Source organism: Penicillium angulare (assembly GCF_028827245.1).
Source record: "Penicillium angulare strain IBT 27051 chromosome Unknown utg000012l_segment0_segment0, whole genome shotgun sequence".
Lineage (NCBI taxonomy): Eukaryota > Fungi > Ascomycota > Eurotiomycetes > Eurotiales > Aspergillaceae > Penicillium > Penicillium angulare.
The window spans coordinates 1,748,906-1,775,267 of NW_026623171.1; the positions used below are offsets into that span (position 1 = coordinate 1,748,906).

Below are 26,362 nucleotides of genomic sequence, written 5' to 3' on the forward strand. Positions count from 1 at the left end.
ATTCTGGAAATTAACGTTTGAATACGTTTGGGGAGATATGTTCTGTTACCTCATGTCGAGGCTTGAGATACCTATAGATCTAGCTATTTGAATACAAATTAAACCCCAATTCATCAATTGATTTATCCAGATAAACTGTCAGAATGTAGTATTAATAAGATTAGATGGAATTGACTAGTGATAAATCTGGAGCAAAGGCGCTTGATAAAAAAAAAGAGATTGTAATTTACACATACTTACTATAAGATAGCTTTGGGGTCTTCGCTCGGCCTATGTTCTTTACTATGCAAATAAAAGACACCGAATTCATGGAATCATAGCTCATGCATATTTCATTCAACAATTTTTGTACCTAGCACATGCATCGAGGATATATAACACGCCTCAAGATGCAGAGTCTCCAAAAATCAATAATCCCAAAAAAATAAAAGACATCTATAAAATTTTCATGACCCCGTGATAGTTGTTATTCTTTAACTCTTCCAATCTCATTTTACGAAGAGGGAGCAGCCTTAGGAGCAGTAGCCGGCTTGGTGGGGATAGTGTTGGGCAGAGGAGGAAGGAGGTTCTTCGCACTCTCACGCGCGTACTGGGCCATCAGAGCATCCATCACAACAAGTGATGACATAGCCTCGACGATGGGGACAGCACGAGGAACAACACATGGGTCATGACGACCCTTAGCCTCAAGGACACCCTCCTCAAAAGCGTAGGTAGCGGTGTTCTGGGCCTGACCAATGGTGGCAGGAGGCTTGAAAGCGACGCGGAAGTAAATGTTGGCACCATTGGAGATACCACCCTGGATACCACCAGAGTTATTAGTCTTGGTAGAGAGACGCTGGGTACCGTCCGCAGAGCTAGAGACGACGAAGGGATCGTTGTGGATAGAGCCAGCAACTTCACAACCACCGAAGCCAGAGCCGATCTCGAAGCCCTTCGTGGCGGGGATGCTGAGCATCGCGTGCGCGAGCTTGGCCTCCAGCTTGTCGAAGCAGGGCTCACCCAGACCAACGGGTACGTTACGGATCACGCATGTCACTGTTCCGCCAATGCTATCGTGGTTGTCGCGGAATTTCTCGATGGCCTTCTCCATGCGTGCACCTGCTTCCGCGTGTGGGCAGCGGACTGGGATGAACTTGTCCACGGTCTCACGGTCGATGGTTTCCAGGAGCTTCAGGTATTCGGGGTCGGTGGAGGCGGTAGGGTGTTCGGGGGTTGGGGGGAAGAGGTGCTCGTTTCCAACAGAAGAGACGAAAGCGACAATCTCGACGTTGTGCGACAACTTAAGGTACTTCTCAGCAATGGCACCAGCAGCGACACGACCTGCGGAATGAGTCATTAGTTCCCATGAGTTCCCAATGTAGAATTGCAGTGTATGTTCAGTCTACATACCAATTGTTTCACGGGCACTGCTGCGACCACCGCCGCTGCTAGCCTTGACGCCGTACTTCTCGAGGTAGGTGAAGTCGGCATGGCTGGGGCGGGGGTACATGTCCATGGTGCTGCCACCGTAGTCCTTGGGTCGCTGGTCCTCGTTGCGGACGATCATTCCAATGGGAGTACCCAAGGTCACACCGAACTCTGTGCCTGACTGGATCTCAACGCGATCCTTCTCGTCTCGTGGGGTTGTCAGGGCGCTCTGTCCAGGGCGGCGGCGAGTCATCTGGGGTTGAATGTCGGTTTCGGTGAGTTGCATGCCTGGTGGGACACCGTCGACGATACAGCCGACAGAGCGGCAGTGAGACTCGCCATAACTAGAAGCTGTATGTTAGCAAAAGTGGTGGGTGTGGTTGTGACATTGGATTTCCCAACTTACGTCGTGACTCGGAAATGTTCACCCCACGTCGACATGATGATCGGTTTATTTGCGCAACGCGGGACTTGGAGAAAATGGGGTAATTGAAAGTGAAAATTTAGAGAGCAAGGTCCCAGTTCAGCAATTGAAATAAAACCGAAGAGAAAAGTATTCGACACTCAAATCTGCAGGAGAAGAAGAAGAAGTATTGATTTTGGCCGAAAGCAAAAACGTAAAATCGACTCATCCAGCGCTTCCTATCTGGGACTAGCGCATCCGACTATCGGCCCCTCAAAAACAAAAGTTGACGATGATCAATAATTGATTGATTGAGAATCCGTGCTTCGCGACCTCTCCCTTACTCCCAAATGCTTCAGAGATGCCTCCTATCGACAAGGTGCAGTAGCACAAGGCAATGGATCCGACATAACTCTTCCTTTCCCGTCCACCGGTTCGCCGAATTCGCTCGTCGTCCGGCTTCCCAGCACCAGATTTATCAGTCATTATCGACGGACCCTTACGTCAATTTATCGATCGAGCACTTCTTACTAGAAAATGCCCCCGACGACTCGAGCATTCTCTTTCTTTACATCAACAAACCTTGTGTGGTAGTTGGTCGTAATCAAAATCCTTGGCTTGAGACAGCCCTCCACACGCTTTATAATGATCGTCGCGAAAACACGCCCGGAGACGATAGTGCTGTTTTTGTTCGAAGACGATCTGGCGGCGGAGCGGTCTTTCACGATGAAGGCAATCTCAATTATAGCGTGATCTCGCCCCGGACAACTTTCACGCGCAATAAGCATGCCGAGATGGTGGTTCTCGCTCTGCACCGCGTCGGCGCAATCAACACGAGCGTCAATGATCGACACGATATTGTCATGACGCCTTCAGATGTGACACAAGCTGACAGAAATGAACCGCCATTCCGGAAGGTCTCCGGATCCGCATTCAAGCTGACCCGACATCGGGCGCTACACCATGGTACGTGTTTGCTTGATTCGCCGAACATCCATGATTTGGGCCGGTTCCTGCGTTCTCCGGCGCGTGGGTTGATCAAGGCTAGAGGTGTCGATAGTGTCAGATCACCCGTGGGGAATGTCTCGAGTGCGCTGGCGGACTCGTTCTTCTCTATGCAAGCAGTTATGGACAACGTGGTGGAGGAATTTGCCCGGCTGTATAATGTTGATTCCGATGCCGTGCGACGCGCACGCCGAGCCCATGCGGTTGAGCCGGAGATTTTCGCCGGCGAGAATTGGGTTTCAGGGACGGTTGGAGATATTCACGGGGACGAGGAACCTGCCATCGCTAAAGGCATTGCAGAGTTGCGAGTAAGTGGCTTGCTTGTTCCCCGAGGTAACCATCACTAACGTAGCATTAGTCTCTGGACTGGAAGTACACACAGACTCCACAATTTACCTTTTCGACTTATCCTACCGAGGAGGATCCTCGAGAGCGTCCGCCTTTACCTCCATCGCTCTCTGCGTCGGTATGTTGGATTTATTGTCTTTTTCCGTTCTTTTCCCTCCTCGTTATCGACGGTAACTAACAATTCTTTCTTCCAGACTCGTGCATTCCTTCGCCTGAAACATGGCGCAGTCATTGAGAGCAACATTTCCATCTCATCGGAGGCATCCGTTGCTTCTGTTCAAGCAAGCCAGGTTCACGAACTTTTGAATGGGCAGAAGCTACATGAGATGACTGTTGAACGTTGGGCAGATGTCCTACAACAAGGCTTGGGCGCCACTGATGGCGTAGATGAAAGCTCGATTCAAGCCTTGGCCAAATATCTAGCAGACATGCTAGGGGGGCATTGATGGGCTCCGATGGGATCATGTATTATAATTAATGTGTAAACTACAGGTCTATGTATAAAAGCGCTGCCAGCAGTGCTCCTAATTTTCACCACATACCTTCAGGGTCCGAACTTCTTCTTGCTAGCAACGTGAAGGTAGTGTGGAGTTGACACCTTACACTTGTATCTCATCAAGATTCAAGCTCGATAGGGGTATCGCTCTATACATCCATCACCTGGGTATCTGGATATGCCTATCCCCGGAGCTAGCCATAGTCAGACTCCTCCTCCACCTTCTGTACTCTCTCTTTCTCGTTCCCAACCTTCCTTAAATACATACTCGTGTTCATTTGCCCATGTTCTGGCCAACTTCCATCACTCCGAGGTGCCAAGACAAGCCCTAACCTTCCCCCGCAAACAAACCCGCAGTCAGCAAAGATCGACTGCCATCCCGGCTAAATTGACCCTCTCCATCCTGGAATACTTTGTAATGTAGTATCCTAGCTTGACCCCATGGGGGAATCAGCCTGCCCACGGGTGACATTCTGAACCTTAAATATCGAACCCCCACACCCCCGCTCGAAGAGCTCAAGCTTGTCGAAGGCCAGGGGCATATGCATCGATTTATAAGGTCTAATTTAAATACAAGAAAATACCTGGTGACATCGAGGCTACGCTAGGTCCGCGTGTATTACTGCGTCCGGACTCGTGGAATTAATTCCCCCGCTTCGACTTGTTTTCGAAGGTTGTTTGGTTCTTGTCGTATTTTTGAGAGGCGGGGGAGCCTAGCCAAGGAAATGTTGAGCTCGAGTGACACCTGAGATAGAATTAGAATATAGGTATTCTCGCATGGGACATAAATAAAACCCCCTAAAATTCTGCTTCTTCTGGGGACTTACTTTCATTTCCCACGCGTCTCTTCTCATCCCCTCGACTGCAACTGAAACCATTGCATTCAAATCGGCAGGATGTCGCGGTTTCTACAGAAAATCGTCCACAATGAGGCGATGAAGAATGATCCCAAGGAGATTTATGGGTGGAGGGTTTACATGTTGGCGTGCTCGGTTGGTGACTTAAACTCGTGGGAAGAGACATTGATATACTAAATTCGGAGCAGGCATGTTGTGGCGGGATGCTATTTGGCATGGATTCAGGAATCATTGGCGGCGTTCTAACCATGCCTCCCTTCATGGAGTGAGTTCTACAAGCTACGTCTTTTGCAACCCCTTGTGTGCCATAATGGCTAACCGACTTACCTCTCCTAGAACATACGGGTTGGAGAATCTCGACAGTGTCGCCCAGGCAAACCTGTCAGCCAATATTGTTTCCACGCTTCAAGCGGGATGCTTTTTCGGGGCTTTGATAGCCTCTCCCATAGCAGACAAATGGGGTAGACGCATCTCTTTGATAGGCTCGGCTTTGGTCAGCGCCGTTGGTGTTATCATGCAAGCTTCGGCGAGTGGACATTTGCCTGTAATGTACATTGGACGGTAAGCTTTTAAATTCCTTTCGAACCATCCAACATGATCACTATTATATCGAGTTATATAAACTGATGTTTTATTTTGCTCTTCATTTTAGATTGATAACTGGCTTTGGAGTCGGCGCTGCTTCAATGATCAACCCCCTCTACGTTTCTGAAAACGCACCTCGCGCAATCCGCGGCGGATTAACGGGCCTTTATCAATTGTTTATCACCATGGGTATTATGCTGGCATTTTGGATCAACTATGGCTCCCTCCTTCATATCACCGGGTCGGCCATGTATCTCGTTCCTCTTGCAATGCAAGGTCTCCCTGCTGTTCTTCTTTTCGTGGGAATGTTTCTCTGCAACGAGTCTCCGCGATGGCTCGCCAAGCAAGATAGATGGGAAGAGGCACGCGCAACTCTGAGTAAAGTTCGTGCACTGCCAGTTGATCATCCCTATTTGCAAGAGGAATTCCAGGCTATTTCTTTACAATTGGAACAAGAACGAGCATTGGTTGGGGGCTCGGGATTCTGGGACCTCATGAAGGAGATGTGGTTGATTCATGGAAATCGAAAGCGAGCTATCATTTCCATATCTTTGATGGTTTGCCAGCAGATGACAGGGACAAATGCTATCAACTATTATAGTCCACAGATATGTAAGTTTTCCATGTTTTAGCTTCCGAGATCTCATGGTGTGACATTCCAGCTAATTCAACACAGTTAAAAACGTGAGCTTTATCCCATGAAAACAATTTATCTTGCCCTTGAGAAGTCTAACTTTTAATCTAGCTAGGAGTAACTGGTAACGCGACCAATCTCTTTGCAACTGGTGTCTACGGCATTGTGAAGATGATCAGCTGTGGTGTTTTCCTGGTATTCGTCGCTGACTCCCTTGGTCGACGACGTTCCCTTCTATGGACATCGATTGGACAAGGTCTTGCTATGCTCTACATTGGATTGTATGTCCGAATTGCTCCCCCTGTTGAGGGTGCTCCTGTGATTCCAGCTGGTTATGTCGCTCTCGTCTGCATTTTCCTCTTTGCAGCTTTCTTTCAATTTGGCTGGGGACCTGTTTGCTGGATCTACGTCTCAGAAATCCCGAGTGCAAGATTACGTTCTTTGAATGTTGCATTTGGAGCGGCAACACAATGGTTGTTCAACTTTGTTGTTGCACGAGCTGTTCCGAATATGTTGGCTACGGTCGGCTCTAATGGATATGGGTAAGTTATCTCTGTCTTTCAAGTTTGCGCCTGGGTAAGCATTCTAAATATTGATACTAATTATCCCTATCTCGAAATAATAGAACATACATCATATTTGCTTGCTTCTGTTTCTCGATGTTTATCTTTGTGTGGTTCTTCATTCCCGAAACTAAGGGTGAGTTACAACTTGAAATTGACCATAATTCTAAGTTATTGCATTGCTGACTTTGAGTCTCTGTAGGCATGTCACTTGAAAAGATGGATGATCTATTTGGAATAACTGAATTGGTTCAACAAAAGACGGATATTGAGAACAATATCGACGCCGGTCGCGCGGATAAAGCTATTGAAACTCATATCGAACGAGCTGGATAGTGTTATCTTTCGAGTTTGAGTCCATTTATAAATGTATTACAGGAATACAATGATTGCTTTTAAAGCAGGCTGTTGCAGAAGATCCCTCTATATAGCTCATCTATAATTCAGCAACCAGATCCAATCGGTTCAAACACACCCGAGGGTGGGCATTACATCCCGCAAAGCATTGATGTAGGGATGGGCGCAATATCGTTTATCGCATGTCTTTGGTTGTGATTAAAATAAAATGCTATACAAGTGCTATGCTGTAATTATATATATACTATTAAGGTACTATATATCTATAGATATAGCTATAAAATCTCTTCGGAATACCACCTAGGCAGTATAGGCAGATAGTAATATCAATTATAGTAAAATCTAAGCTATTCCTCTTCCTCCTCATCCTCCTCCTTATCCCTAGTCTTATTACTCCCAACCTAAAGATTATGATCATCTATCAACATCATTATCCGCATCGTCTTACTGTTTATTCTACCCCTCCGGAGGCCTAAAAGATCGTGCACACCCTTGACTAAATAGACACCCAATACTAACCTCAGAGGTAGGGATAGCAAGATAATCTCGTACTGCTGCTACTATATAAAGCATCTCATCATAATAAGTATTCCACTTTTTCAATAGCTTTTTTTATCGTTATTACAAGATCGTATCACTCCCTAATTAGAACTAGTCCTATATAACATATAATATGTTTACTTATATACACAACAATAACGATAACGATAACGATAATACAAAAATCTTGCGATATCGTATCGTGCCCATTCCTTCATTGATGCACGCAATAATCTTCTCTGAGTGGATCGACATAGTAACTGAAACTTGATTCGCAGAGGGGTTAGCAGAAGGCGTCAAGCTCCACAGAATATGGGTATGTGGGGATTCATTGATCTAACCAAATATGGTATAAACCCGGGAGCTAAACCGGATATGGCGAAACTAGCTGGTTGAGGCTTCTATACGGAGCAATGGGGCGATTTACTTGCATAAGAACCCGAATCTTATTTCTTATAGATTTCCTTATAACCTTCCCTACTAAGATATGGCTGATTACATAGCCGATAACGTTCTTTAAGAATTACTCTTATGGTTCCTCTTCCGCCTATTAGAATGTCTTGAGGAATATAGTATTAGATACTGTATCGCTAGTGATGCTATTATTGCGACTCTCGGCTATCTGTTGGTTATTTACGACTTTTATCTTGCGATCGCAGACAGCCAACTTGAAGCTGTCTTCACTATCGTTCTTTAGTAGGGATTCTAGGTTTCCCGCGGCTGTGATGTATATGTGGATAAGGATGCTACGGTTAAGCCCCTAGGTTGGTTAGGATATAGACTGGTGATGCCTCCTGTATCTCTATATGCCCCCGGGGTTATGCTTGTTCCCTCGAGTTGCTGGTATATGGATCTCTCGGAATTGAGTTTCTCGACGAACACATTCTTGTATACTACTATATGATGTCGATTTCTAAAGCGGTTGTTCTATTTGGATGGTAAGATATAGCGTGGATGTCTCCTTCAATTTTATTCTCCTTGGTTTTAGTCTTTCTTATAGTCCTAGTCGTGTACTAATCTTCTCTTGAATTCTTAGCTCTGATCGACCTTATTGTCGAGGACGCATTGAAAAAATTCGGTAATAAGTCACACCTATCTGGGTATTTTACAATGCAGTATTATTATCTAGTCGCCTGTCTCTCTCTGGATACTCTTAGTCTGCCGCCGGAGAATCAATTCTTTGTGGACTTATACGGTCGACCCCTCCCTCCAAAAACTCGAGAAACAGTCTGTTTGAATGGGCAGCAGATTCGACAGGGTCTGGTGAACGCTGAGGAGCCATGGTGGCCAATCTCGAGAAGAGCTTTGCTGTTTGAAGACGTGCACCGTAGAGCTCTGAATCATGACTAGTGCATTGCTTGGGCCAGCGATATCTTATAGGTTTTGGTCTTCTTTGTTCTAAATATGAGGCTTAAGGCTGATCATGATGGAAATTGATGAACATGGACTTGAATATCACGAAGGGGCCCAGCTATTTTACATCTTGATTTATTACCAATACGAGCTAGCCTTGGTCCGTAACTCGGAGTTTGAAAAGCACCAGGTCGCTTTTACTATCTTCCAACAGGCAGATTATCACACCTCGGATCTTTTGTTCGGCACCCGAATCCATCAAAGTCGGACTTGTGGCGGTGGTCAGCGAGAGCTGACGATGTGATTTTGTTCCTCAATGGCGAGAAAACAAACCCTATATCTATGGAACAGCACATTGTGGCCTCTTACCCAGAGGTACTGCCGCTTTGGTGGTAGGTGCACGGCGTTTCCAGGCTCCTCTTATGATATCGCTGAATTCGAGTAAGGATCTGGCTCTGGACGAACGCGCTGTTATGATTGAGAAGCTTTGGCCAAGTATTCAAGAGGCCAATGCGGTCTGTCCGGCTCATGCACGTATTGCGAAGACTCATATTTTTTTTTCTACACAAGAGAAACCAATGCTTCGTACTGCAAAAGGAACTATGCAGCGCGCTGGGACATTAGCACAATACCACCAGGAGCTAGAGGACCTCTACGCAGATGTGGAAAAGGTATCAGGGCATACTGCCAGCTTTGATAAACGTGGTTTTAGTAACAATCCAGACGTGCTATCTCAGTATATCCGGGAATCTCTATTGGAGATTGCCGGGTGGACAGATGAACTCTCTGACACTGAGAACTGTCTTGCTCGTGGTCTAGATTCTCTACAGATAATCACGGCCACTCGTATCCTTAGACAGGGTCTCAATCTACCAGACCTCAACCCAAGCATTATATACTTGCACCCCACAGTCAAAGATTTAACCGAAGCAGTCCTTTGGCTACATCAGGAAGGAGAGCAGTCTTCCAAGGCCTATAATAAGGCACAGCTCCAAGAAAGAGAGAAACTTCTTCGAGGGCTTGTTGGTCAAATGGATGTTTCTTCAAGGACTAAGTCCCATGTTGGAAAAGAGAACTCCGAACAAAGCGTGATATTGACCGGTTCCACGGGCAATTTGGGTACTTTCATTCTAGACGCCCTTCTGAAGAACGATTTGTGAGACACGTTTACTACCTAAACAGGAGAGGAGATGGAAGCGAAGTCCAAACTCAGAAGAGCTCGCCTTATAGCTTAAACATTGATACCTCGCGAGTGACCTTTTGGACTGCCGACCTCTCCAGATCAGACTTCGGTCTTCAACCTGAAGCTTTCCAGCATGTACAAGACTTCAGCTGGAGCTGTGAAAGTTCATCACCCTGTCTACCTGAACTCACTTGGCTGGGATGACATCAGACCTGCTGTCGCAAGTGCTCTGCATAAGGCGACGGAGGAAACAGTTGAGACAATCCCCTCTCATGAGTGGTTGCTTCGTGTCCGGCGGGATGTTGAGACAGCTGGAAGTGGACGTGATAAGGCTATTGGAGAGAATGAGCTTCAAGAGCTTTTGGCTAAGAACCCGGCGGCTAAGCTGTTGGAGTTCTTTGGCCAAATCATGCGCGAAGCTACGAGTGAGATTGAAGCTTGGAATGTGCTCGATACTCAACTTACTGCACAGCGATCTGAGAAACTTCAGGCTGTCAGTGCAGTTCAGTCGGAGTGGACTGACAAGTGGATTCGCGAGTGGCTGCAGTAGACAGATTCTTATTCAAATAGTCAACCCAAAGATTTACCACTTCTAATGTAACTAGTGATACATTTGTGCTCCATGGCTTAGGAGAAGCCTATTGAGATACCTATAGATAACTAGTGGATACTTTGCTATATGTGATCATTCATGTCATTCAGTTTATCTCGTTAAAGGCCAGTGGGCATATGTACATGGTCTTGCCCGGCTTCGCAGGAACAGATTCAAGCCACCGCTATGAGTAACAAACAATAACGAAAAGAAAAATAAGATATGTGCGCTGAAATGACCGCTCGAAAAAACATGGGAAGAAAGGGGAATAACATGATATGGTAGTTATCAATACTGATATCAGGCTAAAGGGGTAGAAGGGTAATATCAGCGATAGGTGCGAGAAGAAAGTGTTCTTCCTGTCAGGCCTTGCTGGGTCTGGCTTCGTGTCAAACGACGCGTGGTCGGTCGGTCATCCAAACTCAGACCCCCGATTCCAGGGCCAAGTTCATTTCGCCGAGGAGAGAATGAAAGATCATTGGTGTAAGCCGTGCTTGGTCGCCGTCCGTATCGTATATTATGGTTGGTGGCATTGGTCCAGGCCGTAGCTGTAGTGGCTACAGTTTCGCCATCTGAGTCTTGCTCATAGTCAGAGGGTTCGGCCTCTTTAAGCGATTGCATTGTGAAACTGTGTGGGTTGTAGCTGGGTGACGGATTGTAGCTGGATGTTGGGTTGTAACTGGATTTTGGGTTGAATGATTGGAGGCTTTGAGATGAGGAAAGCTGGTAGTTGGATGCAGAAGGTAGTGCGGACGAAAAACTTGCTGAACCAGCACTGGTTCCAAAGGAAAGTGGCGGTGCAGATGGGTAGTGGCTGTTGGTAGGAGATAAAGTGGTCGTAGACTCTGTGGGAGAATGTACTGGTGCAGGAAATTCATGTTCACTGTACCGAGGTGACCCAACCGGAGAAGGTCGGCGAGTCAATTGCATGCTCTGTCGGTCTTCTTGTGACATGGTAGAGATCCTCAAGTTCCGATAAGACGCTAATAGGCCCATGCTCTCTTGCACGGCCATGAAAATAAGAAGCAGTTTGCCATATCGATCAAAGTATTCTCTTTCAAGAGAGTCCTGAGGCAAGTATCCTCCGAGATGGACGGACACCCCGAGTTCAGTCATATTGACTAATATTTCGAGTCCGCTCCAGTCGGCGAGGGGTCTCTTGACAACGTCAAGAAGAGCAAGACCCGCGATAAGGCTTGCGCTTCCGAGGGCTAGTGTTTCAATGTAGTTGCCGGGTATCGGGAACATGTGGTTTTGTGAAAATGTCCAAGCTCCAATGGCACCCAGAAGGAGGAAGAATCGGAAGATCTGAAATTTCAGGCGACTATTAGTGTAGAATGACTTGGAAGGCTTAGGATTCGCGGTTGGTGGCTGTTCAGCTTGGGGCCCGTTATTTGGTTCAATGCTGAAGGCTTGATCAAACATAGTCTCCAAGCCAGTTGCATTTTGATAGTCACTATTAGGGAAAAACCTCGGTGCTTTGAAGACTGGTTCCGGGCTGTCAACCCTATTGGACCACGGAGTCTGCGAATTATTTGGGCTTCGGTGGAACGGGTTACCTTCCACAACTTGTGCAGGAGATCTATTGGATGGACGTGTACGAAGGCCCCATGAGGGAGGTTGAGGAGCTGCGGGGAGGTTGCCATAGAACGGAGATGGACCATCGAAAACAGACGGTCTGTCTCGCTGATAAACGCTAACCGTTGGTTGAATTTGTTGTGGTCGAGAGGGAGTCCAGTCCATGTCATCAGATTCAGGAGGAGGAGTGGGGAAAGCGGGAGGTTGCGTTGGGGCAGGGCGAGAAGAAGAGCCCAGCCTTTCGAGTGGGAATCGTTCACGGGCATCTCGATTAATTCCTCTGGGCGTCAGCTCGGGACCTGTCGGTCGAGGAGACGTGGTAGGACTACGCATGGGTGCTTTTTCCCAAGAGTTGTCGGACCAGTCCACCAAAGCTCGAATTTTGTAGTCGATCACACGACGAGAAATCAAAACACACTTTAGTTTCGTTAGCTTCTGCCAAATTTTATAGATCTTTGTGCTTTGACACGGAAAGTACCGTCAAGACTTACCATGGCAGTGAAAATTAACATAAAGATGTGGCCAACGACAGCTTTCTCGGCGTCAATTCCACTTGCAGAGGGGTCTTTAAAAAGGGACCAGAATACACCTCGCGCCACCAAGAAAATGAGCTGCACCTCATAGTATTCAACGAGTCCAGAAAATTTGCCAGTTCTTCCAAGGACCTTCATGCGCAGTTTAGGGTTCCACCAAAGTGAAAGACACCCCACCACAAGGGCAATACCTGCTGTAGGCGCTAGATCAGAAGAGCATCCCTGTGGGATTCCTCGGGTCTCAATTATTTGGTTTGTACAGGACATAAATGACACGGGCTCATCGAAAGACAGGTCAGGAATTGGAATGTTCACAGTGAGTGCACCCATAATATCCCATGCAAGCTGGCCAATAATGCTAGCCCAAAAACCCAGAGCACCAAGGTATACAACCAAGCTCTGCCAGCTATGCTCTCGAGCTCGCTGTGCGGCTTTGGATGCACGACTCCGGTCCATCATGCGACGAAGGTTATCCGCCTTGGCTTCATACCCGGCCTGCCGGATTTGTTGCTTGACGCGAGGTTCACATTTCTCACAAACTTGGGGATATCGGGCCTCAAGTTCTCGGCGGTAGTTTTCATACTTCGAAGTTTGCTCGGTATTCACAGTCTCATCGTCGTCTGGGAAGTAGGCTGCAAGAGAGCTGGTATACAAGTGTTGGTTGCGGAGACACCGGGAACAAAATAAATCAGTCTCGGAGAATTCCGACGATTCAAAGCGCGCATTCGATGCGTTAGGTGGGTTGGTGGCTTCGGTAGGAGGATCAGTTATCTCGCCATTCTAAACAGTTAATTAGCTGTGTTTCTTTCCTAGGGTACTTGGCCTCATGGGGAAGCGTGTCGTACCTGGTCGAGATAGTTATCGGCATCGCAATGTTCACAATGAAATTTGGCGGTTGGGCCGTGAATATGTTTGGAGGAACGTCCCCCACAATAAAAGCAGGTTAGACGCTTCGAAAAGAGCGCCATGGTGGAACAATACCATATGGAAAAGACAAGCAAGAAAGGGTGGTTTTGAAGAAGGTTGTCTTTTGTTGATGTTATTGTTGACACTGGTATGCGAGGGAGAGCATTGGGGAAGAAAAGTAAGGCGGAGTGCCTGAAATTGGCCATAGCACGTGTTGTGCGCGAACGCGACAGCTTCAAACTTCTCCGCAAAGTGAATGACTAGTTTCTGACCACTTCTTATTTGTCATTTATTTGTTGTTGCTATTGGGGGTTGCCATTTATTCTATTTCATTCCTTCCTTCTATCTACTATGAAGTTCTGCTAAAGCGCAACCGATCAATTGATTTTCTACGGCCCTTTGCAGACAGTGACATCATGGCATCTCTCATTATTTCTCTCTGTGTTCTTTTCTTCAAGCTGCTTATTCCCGCGGCAACCACTGCAATCTTCGCGGTACTAGTAAGTCTTTCCATGGTCGCCTTGAAATATCCACTCCATATCTCTAATTTAAGACTTGCTCCAGACTCTTATCGCCGTCCTCACCTATTCACAAAATGCATCAATTCCCCGGGTCCGTCGACGAGGTACACCCGTCCACATCTTGATCGTCCTTGGCAGTGGAGGTCATACCACTGAAATGTGCTATCTCCTCGAAAAACATGACAACCTCGAGCCATCTATCTACACATACCGAACCTATGTCGTGACCTCTGGTGATCAGTTCAGCGCCACGAAAGCCGAACGCTTCGAAGCCCAACTCGCCGAGAAGCAGCGCAAAAAGACTAAGTGCGATACTGACATAGGTGCCTTTGATATCGTGACTATTCCACGAGCACGCAGGGTCCATCAATCCTACTGGTCCACACCTTTCACCACCCTTCAGGCCATCTGGGCTTGTCTTCTTGTTCTGTGTGGTCGATACCCCAATCAAAAAAAGCTGCCCTGGAAGTACCCATCAGTATACCCAGATCTCATTATAACCAATGGTCCTGCGGTATCTGTGTGCATGGTTCTTGCAGCTAAGCTCCTCCGGGGCTTCATATTCGTGTCTCGCTTGGCCTCTGTGCAAGCCCGGGGGCAACCTGAAATCTCCCGACTTCGAACAATTTTCGTAGAGTCGTGGGCGCGGATCTCCAGGCTCAGTATGTCTGGTACGATCTTGCTTCCTCTGGCTGATCAGTTTCTGGTTCAATGGCCTGATCTGGCGGGACGTAGAGCCTGGTGGGGAATGAAAAAGACTGTGTATGCTGGCTGGGTCGTGCTATGAGCTTTTTTCATGGCGCTTTCATGTTAAAAATCCATTTGAGCCATTGATAGCACATAGTTACTCAAACAATGAAAAATTGATTTCAATTATGCCCACCTGTAAAGCGAGACTGAATTCCGCTGTGATTCCCTCCACATACCGATGTGGGGACTGCCTTGTGTCTTCTATTCTGCTCCGGGGAAGTCCAAATGTACACATTGAAGGTGCCTCCTGTGAATTATCACTGTCGTTGTGGTGAATTGGGCGTTGAGTAATATTTGAATTGTATACGATATAAGAGATTAGACTATTCGAATTCAATTTCACAAGATTCTTCCATAAATTCAACGTAAACATTGATCGACCCCTCACCCCGCATAACACCCGATCGGAGTCGGACCGCCCGACATCGTTATTTCGGTAGTGGTCGGTAATTGGGAACCTGCGAATACTTTCTTGCTCTTCTTATCTCTTTATAAATTATAAACCTCTCGTCTCTCTCAAACGAAAAAAGGAAAATATAAAGCTGGAGAATTGTTGACTATAGATCCATCATGCCATACTCACTCAAGGGTCGAAATGTCCTGGTTATCGGCGGCTCTCGGTGCGAATCCCCTCAAGCAGGGAAATACATCGTCTTATTTTCACTAGATTTCCACTAACTACTACTCATAGTGGCCTAGGTGCTCTTGTGGCTGATAAATTTGCCGCTGAGGGGAGCAACATTGCCATTAATTACATGTCCAGCAAGCAAACGGCAGACAAGGTTGCCAAAGAGCTGGCCAGTAAATATAATGTGAAGACGGTCACGATTCAAGGCGTATGATGGTTTTCTGGCTCCGACGGCAATGAAATCAAGCTGACAGTTATCTTTATGGTCTCGATTTAGGATGCTGGAAAGCAAAGTGAAGCCACCAATACTGTCAAAGCGGCCATTGAACAACTGGGGGGATTGGATGTTGTCATTTCGAATGCTGTAGGTTATACATTCTGTGACCTTTGTCTAGTCGTTTCTGATGAAATTGTCAGGGCTGGACAAAAATGACCAACTTCGGTGACCTAGATGCTATGGATGATGAGGACTGGGATAAGGTATGCTGTTCTCAATTCGTTTCGTGATCTTCTAGGCTAAATCGGTTACAGTGCTGGAACATCAATGTCAAAAGCAGCTTTTACTTATTCAAGGCTGCCAAGCCCACATTCGATGCTAACCCCGAGGGTGGCGCATTCATCATTACTGCCTCAACTGCTGTAAGTGATATGCATCCAGCAATCTATCAAGGATCGCACACAGATTCCCTGCTAATACCATTTTACTACCTAGGGCGTGGCCCCAAGTGGTAGTAGTTTGCCTTATGCCGTGACCAAGGCTGCGGTGCTACATCTCATGAAATGTCTTGCGCAGTCTCAAGGCACTAAAGTTCGCGTCAATGCCGTGTCACCTGGCCTGATGCTTACTGAATGGGTTTGTTTCTTGAAAACCCCGCTGTAAATCAGATATCTGACTATTTTATAGGGTCAGCAGTTCTCCCAGGAGAAGATCGATGCCATGACAGACAAGATGGTGCTGAAGAAGCTGGTACGTTATTCAACTAGACTGTTTAGCCTCGCTCGTCTCAATTGCTAATATCTTTATAGCCCGAAGTCGATGATGCCGCCGAAGCGTTCATCTCAATCGCGAAGAATTCTTCAATGACGGGGCAATCTGTTCAGATTGGTATGCAACTTTATTCTTCTCCTGACGCTGATCTTAGCGCTAACATCTCAGATTGCGGGTTTGCAATCAAATAAACATGGGATTGGCGGGTGTGGGAATAGCAATATCTTGCAAGAGGTCCCATAATTATCATTAGAGGTATCAGATACCATGTTGATAGATCGAATTTAAAGAACATTATTGTACAAATCCACATCTTGCTCACGAAAGAGGATTGCGGAAAGGGGTGAATTCAGCCGCTGCAGACTGGAAGGACCGATCACCAAACATGTGAGCCTTGATCGCAGCACGAAGCCCTTCAGCATCTTGCTCGCCCTCAACCTTCATCTTATTGATGCGTAGCGCTTTCCCATCGCTAGTAAAAACGTAAAGAGCCCTGCCCTTCTTTGGTCCAACGGGATAAGCAGCATTCGCAAAGGGCAGACCTGGAACAACCGCAAATGAATCGCTTCCCTTTGGCGGTTCAACTTCCTCAATATCTGTCAAGATCACACGCTTATATTTGAATGAAGTTTGTGGGTCCGCGAGGGTTTCTGGGACAAGAGCCTTGCTCCAGAGTGGGCCAATAACACGGTTTCGTCTGTTGATATCGAGTAATTTGCAATTTTTCCAGTCCAGGTGTCGATTTTCCGGCTTGATCTTGGCGGCATGGACGAGATCATCGGTGCTTTCTGTAGCTCGCCAGCCAGCATCTTTTATTGGTGGTACAAATAGTCCGTTGTCGATACCATCCACCAATAATTGAGCGCCCTTGGGAGCAACTAGATTCACCAGCTCAGGCACAGTATAAGAATTGGGATTGGGGATTTCAAAGCCCGGGGCTGGAGTCTGTGAGAGAATTGTTCCATGGTCAAAACTCTTGTGATGAAGTGTTTGCAATGAGACACCAGTGGTAGTTCGCCCAGTCAGGAGAGTGTGGTGTAGCGGTGCTGGACCACGAAAACTGAATGACTATATTAGTTCTCCCATTTCCCTATGGTTCAATCAGGTCGTCTAGGCACTTACTCTGGAAGAAGCGAAGGATGTACGTTAAGTCCTCCGTAGCTGGCAGCATTAAGGATACGTGGGGGTACGAAAAGCCCGAACGAAACAGCAATAATCAAATTAATGGGCCCATTTGCTGTGACGGGAGGCTAGGATATCCGATTAGAAAGACAGCCAACGAATTTGGGATATTTGTTCTTACCGCCCATCCTGTGAACGTATCAATCTCGTGGATTGGGAGAGAAAGGCTTGATGCTATCTCCTTAATGGGTACTAGTAAAAGGTGCAAGTCAATACCAGTGAAGTTTAAAACAAGCTCTTTTATTGCACGAACCTTCTCGCATCTTTTTGAGACCTCTTCCCACTCGCTTGCCTGGTCGACACACCACGTCTATAGAGGCAATTCGACCGGGTTGTTTCAGATGGTAGGCATGGAGAGCTTTCAAGGAAGCAATACTAAACTCGTCGGAGCCGCAAAAAAGAATGCGGAGAGGATCATAGGATTTAGTGGTGTAGAAACGATGAATTGGCCTTTGAGAGGCGTACAAGTACCGGCAAGATGCAAACGCGCCTGGCCCTCGTATGATCCACATATCTATAATCTCAAGCTTCTCAGGAATCCGGGGAATTGACAAGTTGAAAGCTCCAAGAAACTCGCGACTTATCGATAAGAGACACGTGATGTCAACATCATCGATCCCCACTTGTGCACATGCGGTTGCAACGACGTCAACTCGATAAGACTAGGTACGATGCAATCACTGGATGTGACTTGCGACCATTAGCGATGCCATGCCGGAAAGCGATACTGTCTCAGTGATTCCCGCCCAGTTGTCCTTCCTCGCCATCTACAACCCGACCCTCGGACCCACAGACGAGACGATCGAAGACCAGATCGTGTTCTACACCTCGAAATCGGACTATCTACAGCGTGCCGAGGGCTCTCCCGATGGCGTGAAAGATGACAAGCCTTCTGAGGAGGGCAAGAACGGGAGGCTGCGCCAGATAGGTCTGGCGCAAGGGATGGTGCATTTTGCTAGGTGGGGATAACTAGCTCCAAACGTGCATATAACATATTGCTCATTACGTATTGTTTTGTTGTAGCAATTTCTCGCCAGAACAGAAATTGGAATATGTCGAGACCGAAAAGACTCGAGTTGTTCTCCTTGAGCTGGAGAAAGACTGGTGGCTCGTCGCTGTGAGTTCAGCAGGGATTGCCACAACGATAGCTTTGGAGACCTTCACTAATACCTAGTCTAGTCTATCGACCTGACTCGTTTGCCAACTGAGCAATTCCAGTCTGCTTCCAACAATTCTCCCGATACCCAGAAGTTTCAATACTCGGCGAGGGAGATGGGGCACCCCCATCTCCTCATTCAACAGTTGCGCCGCGCCCATTCTATATTCCTTATTCTCCACGACCTCTCCTTAAGCGGCCTTTACGAACGTGTTGGCCGAGGCTCATTTTGCCTCTTCCTTGAGCGGTTCTGGGAGAAGTTCGCATGGAACTGGGAACTGCTCTTGACCGGAAACCCTATTGTTGACGTCTACAATGGAATTAAACTCGCTGCTGGCGGTGAGTTGGGAATTGGTGTTGGAGAAGAGGAATGGGGAAGTGGAGAACGAGAGGTCCTTGAAGATTTTGTGACTCGGACAGACGGCTTAGTCGATCTGGTTGTTTCTAGATTCGGCGAGTCATCAAAGCTCCCCGGAGACGCTCTGGCGGCACCTGAATATAATGATGAAAACTCTTGGCTGGGGCTGGACATCGATCCTCGACCAGCTGATGGTGTCATTTTTTCTGGTATCAATTCCATTTCCCGGAGCTCCGTAGCCCGTGTGTCGCACTGGATGGAATGGATTTATCGATATGGAGATAAAACCTACGGCATAGGACGAGATCCGACTTCTTTGCGCCGACGCAAACCTCGGAGGCATCGATTTCCCTCTAGAGCCCGAAACAGTAGCAGTCGTCCAGATGATGTGCACCCTTCATCTCCAGAGCGAAGTCATACACCCGGTATACCTCGTCCTCTTGTCATTGCCGCACCGCAATCTGTCCCGGAAACTCATGAAGGGAATGCTTCAAAGGATGATAACGACAATTCAACAAGCGATCCCAAGAGCGATACCTTACCCTTTGGGACCGATACGGTTATGAAATATCTGACACTGGGGTATGGCTCAGCGTGGAGTCTTTCAAGCTTGTCAACACCATCACCTGTAGGCTCACCTGCTCATGTTCCGGAAGTCGATAAATCATCCACTGGCATCGCAGAACAGAATGACCACGTTACCAGCGTTCCCCAACCGCCAAGTACACCAACACCAAAGAAAAAGAATGGAAGCAAAGACGTATCAAAAGAGCATGTCTCGGGTCGTTTTGTTCTAGGCCCTCGTGACGATTTGGATACACTGGACGACCTAGAAGAAACTAGTCCAGCATCCGAGTCGGATTTGAGCAAACCGAAAACCCAGATAGTGCAACGGACTCTTCATCTCCAACTAGCAGGCCCTTCATGTGATGAAGGTGAATCACGAAAGCTTCAAGCCGTGATATACGTTGTAAGTAAACTTTCCGATTGCATATCAGATTTCACTAACTAACATGGCAATTCTATAGCATCAACCATTTATGTTCACATTTCTCTTCGATGCAGATACTGCACCTATATCATCTCCATCTCTTTACTCCAGTATCCACCATCAACTGGGCCCTCTCCAGAAACCATTACTTTCATCAACCTCCCCAACAACAGCTGCTACTCGCATCTCCGCCGATCCCGCCACGGACCCCAAAAAACACTTCTCCACCCAAACTCAAGCTGCCTTCGATCTTGTCTACGATCCATCCAATCTCACCATCCGATCTTCTATTCCCAATGTTCCCAGATTAGTCTCTTTCTCACAATCGCCCGAGATAGGCCACTCTGCCCGTACACCTTCTCCTTCCCCAACACGACCACAAACAACGCAACAATGGAGCAGAATAGAAAGTCTCGCAATTCATCACCGCCTCCTAACTACATATTTAGATACACGTTCCCGCCCCCAAGAACTTGAACGTACCTGCAAAACATCCCGTGGCTGGTGGATTCTCTGGGTCCGCGTTCCGCAATCCACCACCTTTTCGCCACAGCTACAAGCCCTCTCTTCTGTGTCTTCATCTGTAGCTCTTTCTTCTGTGGATCAGACCGAAACACAAAGTTCCCCTTCGTGTACCTTGATACCTGCGCCATCTTCGCGACCCCAGGAAGCTTTTCTGGTGCGCAAAGCGAGTGACTATGTCTCCCCGGCTAGTCATGGTCGTATGAGCAGTGGAGCGCGCTTCTTTCGAGACTTGGGCGGTGCCTCATCTAAGTTTTCGGTCGCGCGGGCAGAGACAACGCCGTCGAAACTGGTGGAGGGCATCGGACTGGATGCCCGTCGTTATGTGGAGGGTTTGCTTCGATTTAATCGATGATTCCCTTTTCTCTCTTTCATTGGCTCTCTATTTCTTCTGTTTTCTTCTGGTTTATGGGCCAGTGCAGCGTCTTGGCCCTTGGGTACATATGCTCAACTTTTTGTATCTATTTATTGCATTACTGGAGTTTCGTATACGGATGCATTATTGGTGGCAAGGTCAATCAATTGAGCTGAAGATATACGTTTGATACAACTATTAGTACATAATCTGCTAGAGGCTATAGAGTCCAGTGTATGTATATACAGTACATCTCTACACAGGGTTTAAGATACGACGAAGCTTGAGTACTACGGCGTGTTACAAGACCCATGCGGGTGGGAATGACAGTCAATTATAGATAAACTGGAGCACAGGCCCGATGAGACCCAATGCTCCATGCATTAGCTTTAACAGAAATCAGTATAGTAAAGAAGATAAGACACAAAAAAGAGGTTCGAGCTCTTCGCTGAGGGGGAGAGAAATCCGAAGGGAGAAACAGGAATCATCTATCATCACACGGGAAGACAACCATGAACTATAAGCCAGCCTTGGCACTGCCCAAATTCACAACTGGCGCTACTATCCAGGGACTTCTTCTCCTCTCCGATAATTGGGGTCGGATTTCTTAGATGTTTTATATGCCCACGAAACAGGCAACATTGTCATTGTGATCCACGGAAGTCGGATGAGAGAAAAGAAGAGGGGGTGTAGGGAAGGAAAGAGAAAAAGAGAAAATCCCACAGGGTTATGATGAAGACAACGCCTCCCTAGACAAATTCTGCAAAATAAAGGCAAAAAGGAGAGAAAAACAAGGTCGACCAACTGCAGGGGGGGGGGGGGGAAGAGAAAAAAGATGATTCCATAACTCAGACATCCGAGCTCGATATTATTCACGAATCCTGTAAATCAAGAAAGGCCCCAGAGCACCGCCCCCATCTTGTCGAGAACCATGCCTGCCCGGGTCCCTGACGAGAATGTGTGCTCGCGGCGGACCATCTCATAGGCTGCATGTAGTTTACAGGATGGAGCACTTCTTCTTATGGGACTTGCCGGTGTTATTCTTGAACTTCAGCAAGGCCGCGCGCGTGGCGGACTCGAAGACCTCCTTGACACCCTCGTTTGTACGGGCAGAGCACTCCAGGTACTTGTAAGCGCCGATCTTCCTGCGGACCTCCTCACCCTGTTTGAGACTGTTAGTAGCCGTCACTTGGTTTGTTTGAGTCAGGACATGATCATCTTACCTGCTCAGCAGTGACGGGGCTCTGGGAAGTCTTATTCAGCTCCTCAATGGTCTTGGGGTCGTGGCGCAAATCCTGCTTGCAGCCGACCAGAATGATGGGCAAGCCCTGGCAGAAGTGGAGAACCTCGGAGATCCACTATAAAAGGATGTCAGCAAAGACTTTTTTTAGACGTTCCCCGGATGATTCGGGTATCAAATAGGGATTCAATGGGGGGTCATCGGATAGATAAACGCACCTTCTCCTGGACGTTGTCAAGGGAATCGGGAGAGTCGACGGCGAAACAAATCAAAATGACGTGCGAGTCGGGGTATGACAAAGGACGCAGGCGATCGTAATCTTCTTGGCCAGCAGTATCCCAAAGAGCAAGCTCGACGTGCTTGCCATCGACCTCGACATCGGCAACATAGTTCTCGAAGACAGTGGGGACGTAGACCTGCGATCAAATGAAGGTATAAGTGATCTGAAGGTGCTGAGAGGAGTAGGCTGGATTGTGGTCGTTGTCGGCAATCCCAGAGATAGGGCATGTGATCAGGATCTGGGTCAGATAGGAACTTACCTCAGGGAAGGTACCCTTTGAGAAAACACTATCACGCGGGTCGTCAGTTTCAGTTGAATAAAATCAAGGGGCGACTGTGGAGGAGCCGATTTCTGGGGTTTAGAAGCTTACATGAGTAGACAGGTCTTACCACAGGCACCATCGCCTACGATGACGAGCTTGCGACGGATCTCGGCCATCTTCAGGGAATCGAAGTTAGCAACTCTAGAATCCAACCAAACACGAATATTCCACCCAGCTGTTGCTCGGCAGTGGTTTTTTGAAGATAGAAGGACGTTGAGGGGAGGGGGGACAGAGGGGGAGAAAGGAGAGATGTGAGGGATGGGAAAGGGACCAAGTAAGTTACGGGGGGGATCAGTGGGTTAAAGAGGGGGTAAGTAGGATGGTCATACTGTGAAAATTCAAAGAATAGAAAGTGAGTTTCAAAGGTGAACAAGAAAGAACCCACGTCGCAGCAGGTTATAAGGGGATGGTGAAAAGAAGATATGGGATGGAGGAGGAGAATATTTGATGACTTGGAGGTGGAGGAAGATAGAAGGCCAGACTTGCCCGGGCGGTGGCTGTATTGGTGGTGTATCAGTGTATCGGTATTTGTTATGATGCCGCCTGTCCAGGTCATGATTCCTCAAGATTACTGTGGTTGAGGCTTGCACCTGGCCAGTTCCCAGCGGTGTATTGTAATTACGTTGTTGTTTTTTTCTCAGTCTCCTTGGGCTAAGGAAATTATTATTGTCTGGCCTTTGTTTTCTTCCCCCTAAACTACCAACGCCAACAGGAAGTACCAGAAATGCACCACTTCATCCCCCGTGGATGTACAAAATCACAATGACTCGGTTCGGAACTAGAATCACGCTATCACGCTATTCAAATTATACATCAATAGCAGAATCTCCAAAGTCCGACTGATCTCTTTCTGCTTCTTGCTTGTATTGAGAGAATATAAGGTACAGGGGGCTGTGACAATATCCTCCAGGGCTTGGACGTGAATGTCTCATCTATGATTCCTATGGCTGTTCTCACTTCCGCTCTCCGTGGATTTCTTTGGGTCACAATGAAAAAGGGGAGAGAGGAGGCATTGCTAGTATTACGCTAGCAGCCCTAGGCATCCGCACTGGAGCGCTGGAGCTCATGTGTGGCTGAGCCGAGCCCAGCATCCGCGTCACTGATCCACATTAAAATTGACCAACTGGTCCGTTCCGATAACACAGCCACCGTGGCTGTGGGCAAGGACACCAGGCACTCAATATGGAAGGACATTCTCAGGATGTGATATCATAGGGAGAAAGAAAAGAAAAAAAAAAGTAGTGTTCCCCAATTTATCTTTTGGGAAGGAGATGTACATGTACATGATTGACCCCGTACTTCGTACCGGCTTCCAACCCTATCTATCTCCGTTACCCCTTGAAACGAAGCCCCCCGGAGATGAAATGCTTCTTATTAGTGCCGCTTTCCCCACTCAGCCCACCGAAGCTCCCGGCACATACGAAGAAAGTATTGGTGATGAGCATTCCGTACCTGATATAGCAACATTGCCTTCAGGACCCGCACCACCACTGAAAGCCGACGGCCATTTTTTCCCTCCATCTTCAATTTTTCATTGAGAACGAGCTACTCATTACAACATGTAGATAGGTGTTTATGTATTCCTTTCACTTTTTTTTTTGGCCTCTTCATCTATCTCGATCCATCCTTTGGTCCATATTGGACAAGGAATGATCCTGAGGCACCAAATCGGGCGAAACCCTGCATGCTTGCCACTTGCATATCACCTGTATCTAGTTTCAAGTTGTTGTACTATGCTGCAACACGCTACTTGTGTGAAGAACGCCAGCCCAACCTGGGAAGCATGGGGCTATGTTCTTGTCCAGATCATATGATAGACTCAGATAAAGCATGCAGCTGGATCGGTTTTGTCCCATTAAGGAAACAACCTAATCCTTTTGTTGTCAAAATTAATTCATCTAACAGTTGCCCCGGGCGTCGATATGCAACAGCTGGCCGAGTTAACTCGAGTTAACTCGAACTACGGTGTGTTCGTTGTATGCCTATCAAATGCCCACGCCGGTATGGAATATGGGCCCAGTGCCCTTAAGAGAAAGTGCTGACCGTAAGCCAAGAAAAAAGTGCTGACGATGGATAATGATAAACTCTCTATCTCTCCAAGAGTGAAGTCAACTCCCGACGTGGAGCCGTAAAATTGCCTCTCGTTTGCGCCCGGGCCAGAAACTCCGCTCGTATAGTTTGCCATCATCCTGCGAGGCCTCCAAGGTGGTTGTACATTACGCATTTTCCGCCCCACACCTTCTACGGTAAATGGTATGAAGATAATTATCTGCGCAGTAACCTCACCGCGGGCCTAAGAGGCAATTGTGCAGCATAACTCGAAACACGAAGATCTACTGCTTGGCATTTGTTTCAAATGTTTATCAACGCGTATCCCTCTATGCTACTACTACTACTATAGGTAGTTCATCAGTATGTACATAAGTATGTACATCAGCATGTACATCCATCATGATATACTAGGCAGTGCCAAGTATATATATTTCCTCTTTTCCCCTTGCTTCAATGCTTATTTTCACGTGAAATATCCATCTACAAATCACATTCATTAGCCCTTCGAGCTTCTAATCTATTCATTTACTCAAAATCATCACTCTTTTGTCTAGCTCTACTAGTACCTAAAAACCTCGTCCACACACCCTCCCGGCCTATCAACAACCATGCCTGGTATCTGCATCCTCCAAGACCCGTCACGACAAGCCGAACTCGAGCAAACTGTCACACTCTCAGATGGCCGTAGTCTCGGCTACGCAGAGTTTGGCTCCTTCGATGAAGACGCAATCCCCCTTTTCTTTCTTCATGGACGTCCTGGCTCCAGGCTCCATGCCGCGTGGTTCGACGAAGCCGCATACGACATGAACGTACGCATCATCGCAGTCGACCGTCCAGGTTTCGGCGTTTCCACACAAAAATACAATCGCAAGGTCCTTGACTGGCCTGCCGACTTAAGTGAAATGGCGAAACTACTCGGCATAAGTCAATACTACATTATTGGATATTCTGCTGGAGGTCCCTATGCTCTTGCATGTGCTCACGCTTTGCCAAAATCAGAGCTACTCGGCGTTGGGATTCTGGCAGGCATGGGGCCTTATGAATCTGCCATTGCTGGAAAGACATGGTCTCAGCGTATGATCTACAACTTCTCATACTACATGCCCCGGTTGGCTCAACGCTTTGTGCACCAGGGATTCATCGACTTCGAAGAGGGTAAAGACCAAGACAAGATGATAGACACGTTCATGAAGAACATACCACTTGCTGATCAGGAATTTCTCTGTGGGAGCCCCGAAATTGCTCCTATTTTTCCTATATCTGTCCAGCAGACCTTCTCACAAGGTTTCGAGACTTACATTATCGAGAAAGCCATGTTATCGTCAGACTGGGGATTCGAGCTAGAGGATATCCAAGACCAGAACATTGTCCTATGGAATGGTACAGAGGATAAGAATGTACCTTTGTTCATGGGGCACTATCTTAATGAACATCTCCCAAGTTCAGAATTGAAGATATATGAAGGAGATACGCACTATACGATCAATATGCATGCTGAAGAAATTTTGTGTGATTTGTTGTCAATTGCTTGATCAGCGTCTTGACATACTTTCCACGGAACGATTTGACGATTTTTACGAACACAAATTTGCGTTGAGCACGTTCAAGTTGTTTTGTTTCTGGCACTTTGTGACTTGGTTACTTTTCTTTCAATGCGCTTCTACATTCTCACAG

At 47.2% G+C, this 26,362-nt stretch overlaps 12 protein-coding genes across 12 annotated transcripts; 8 read left to right on the top strand and 4 right to left on the bottom strand.

The window, feature by feature from the left end:
• Positions 1 to 493: 493 nt before the first annotated feature.
• N7478_013317 (bifunctional chorismate synthase/riboflavin reductase [NAD(P)H] ARO2) lies at positions 494 to 1,851 on the bottom strand (the record flags this gene model as incomplete). The annotated part of the gene is made up of 3 exons (XM_056929527.1): positions 494 to 1,323; positions 1,393 to 1,754; positions 1,817 to 1,851. The coding sequence occupies 3 exons, from the start codon at positions 1,849 to 1,851 to the stop codon at positions 494 to 496; spliced, it is 1,227 nt and encodes a 408-aa protein (XP_056772889.1).
• Positions 1,852 to 2,163: 312 nt separating this feature from the next.
• N7478_013318 (putative lipoate--protein ligase) lies at positions 2,164 to 3,612 on the top strand (the record flags this gene model as incomplete). Its single annotated transcript, XM_056929528.1, has 3 exons — positions 2,164 to 3,126; positions 3,177 to 3,284; positions 3,361 to 3,612. The coding sequence occupies 3 exons, from the start codon at positions 2,164 to 2,166 to the stop codon at positions 3,610 to 3,612; spliced, it is 1,323 nt and encodes a 440-aa protein (XP_056772890.1).
• Positions 3,613 to 4,558: 946 nt separating this feature from the next.
• Positions 4,559 to 6,637, top strand: N7478_013319 (sugar porter family MFS transporter; the record flags this gene model as incomplete). Its single annotated transcript, XM_056929529.1, has 8 exons — positions 4,559 to 4,654; positions 4,708 to 4,784; positions 4,856 to 5,080; positions 5,172 to 5,716; positions 5,781 to 5,788; positions 5,850 to 6,280; positions 6,364 to 6,437; positions 6,504 to 6,637. The coding sequence occupies 8 exons, from the start codon at positions 4,559 to 4,561 to the stop codon at positions 6,635 to 6,637; spliced, it is 1,590 nt and encodes a 529-aa protein (XP_056772891.1).
• A 1,987-nt stretch (positions 6,638 to 8,624) lies between these two features.
• N7478_013320 (NRPS-like enzyme) lies at positions 8,625 to 9,711 on the top strand (the record flags this gene model as incomplete). Its single annotated transcript, XM_056929530.1, has 2 exons — positions 8,625 to 8,851; positions 8,925 to 9,711. 2 exons carry the CDS (start codon positions 8,625 to 8,627, stop codon positions 9,709 to 9,711), a joined length of 1,014 nt encoding a protein of 337 aa, XP_056772892.1.
• A 156-nt stretch (positions 9,712 to 9,867) lies between these two features.
• On the top strand, positions 9,868 to 10,284 carry N7478_013321 (NRPS-like enzyme; the record flags this gene model as incomplete). The annotated part of the gene is made up of 1 exon (XM_056929531.1): positions 9,868 to 10,284. One exon carries the CDS (start codon positions 9,868 to 9,870, stop codon positions 10,282 to 10,284), a length of 417 nt encoding a protein of 138 aa, XP_056772893.1.
• A 369-nt stretch (positions 10,285 to 10,653) lies between these two features.
• Positions 10,654 to 13,405, bottom strand: N7478_013322 (uncharacterized protein; the record flags this gene model as incomplete). The annotated part of the gene is made up of 3 exons (XM_056929532.1): positions 10,654 to 12,321; positions 12,396 to 13,217; positions 13,283 to 13,405. 3 exons carry the CDS (start codon positions 13,403 to 13,405, stop codon positions 10,654 to 10,656), a joined length of 2,613 nt encoding a protein of 870 aa, XP_056772894.1.
• A 616-nt stretch (positions 13,406 to 14,021) lies between these two features.
• N7478_013323 (glycosyltransferase family protein) lies at positions 14,022 to 14,651 on the top strand (the record flags this gene model as incomplete). The annotated part of the gene is made up of 1 exon (XM_056929533.1): positions 14,022 to 14,651. The coding sequence occupies one exon, from the start codon at positions 14,022 to 14,024 to the stop codon at positions 14,649 to 14,651; it is 630 nt and encodes a 209-aa protein (XP_056772895.1).
• Positions 14,652 to 15,671: 1,020 nt separating this feature from the next.
• On the top strand, positions 15,672 to 16,421 carry N7478_013324 (SDR family oxidoreductase; the record flags this gene model as incomplete). Its single annotated transcript, XM_056929534.1, has 5 exons — positions 15,672 to 15,722; positions 15,774 to 15,881; positions 15,955 to 16,095; positions 16,147 to 16,209; positions 16,269 to 16,421. 5 exons carry the CDS (start codon positions 15,672 to 15,674, stop codon positions 16,419 to 16,421), a joined length of 516 nt encoding a protein of 171 aa, XP_056772896.1.
• Positions 16,422 to 16,548: 127 nt separating this feature from the next.
• Positions 16,549 to 17,675, bottom strand: N7478_013325 (methionyl-tRNA formyltransferase; the record flags this gene model as incomplete). The annotated part of the gene is made up of 4 exons (XM_056929535.1): positions 16,549 to 17,290; positions 17,353 to 17,480; positions 17,534 to 17,604; positions 17,666 to 17,675. 4 exons carry the CDS (start codon positions 17,673 to 17,675, stop codon positions 16,549 to 16,551), a joined length of 951 nt encoding a protein of 316 aa, XP_056772897.1.
• A 368-nt stretch (positions 17,676 to 18,043) lies between these two features.
• On the top strand, positions 18,044 to 20,794 carry N7478_013326 (uncharacterized protein; the record flags this gene model as incomplete). The annotated part of the gene is made up of 5 exons (XM_056929536.1): positions 18,044 to 18,078; positions 18,117 to 18,371; positions 18,436 to 18,529; positions 18,592 to 19,896; positions 19,955 to 20,794. 5 exons carry the CDS (start codon positions 18,044 to 18,046, stop codon positions 20,792 to 20,794), a joined length of 2,529 nt encoding a protein of 842 aa, XP_056772898.1.
• Positions 20,795 to 21,791: 997 nt separating this feature from the next.
• On the bottom strand, positions 21,792 to 22,752 carry rho1 (Rho family GTPase RHO1; the record flags this gene model as incomplete). The annotated part of the gene is made up of 5 exons (XM_056929537.1): positions 21,792 to 21,956; positions 22,018 to 22,152; positions 22,253 to 22,450; positions 22,574 to 22,601; positions 22,685 to 22,752. 5 exons carry the CDS (start codon positions 22,750 to 22,752, stop codon positions 21,792 to 21,794), a joined length of 594 nt encoding a protein of 197 aa, XP_056772899.1.
• A 2,544-nt stretch (positions 22,753 to 25,296) lies between these two features.
• N7478_013328 (alpha/beta hydrolase) lies at positions 25,297 to 26,220 on the top strand (the record flags this gene model as incomplete). Its single annotated transcript, XM_056929538.1, has 1 exon — positions 25,297 to 26,220. The coding sequence occupies one exon, from the start codon at positions 25,297 to 25,299 to the stop codon at positions 26,218 to 26,220; it is 924 nt and encodes a 307-aa protein (XP_056772900.1).
• Positions 26,221 to 26,362: the final 142 nt, after the last annotated feature.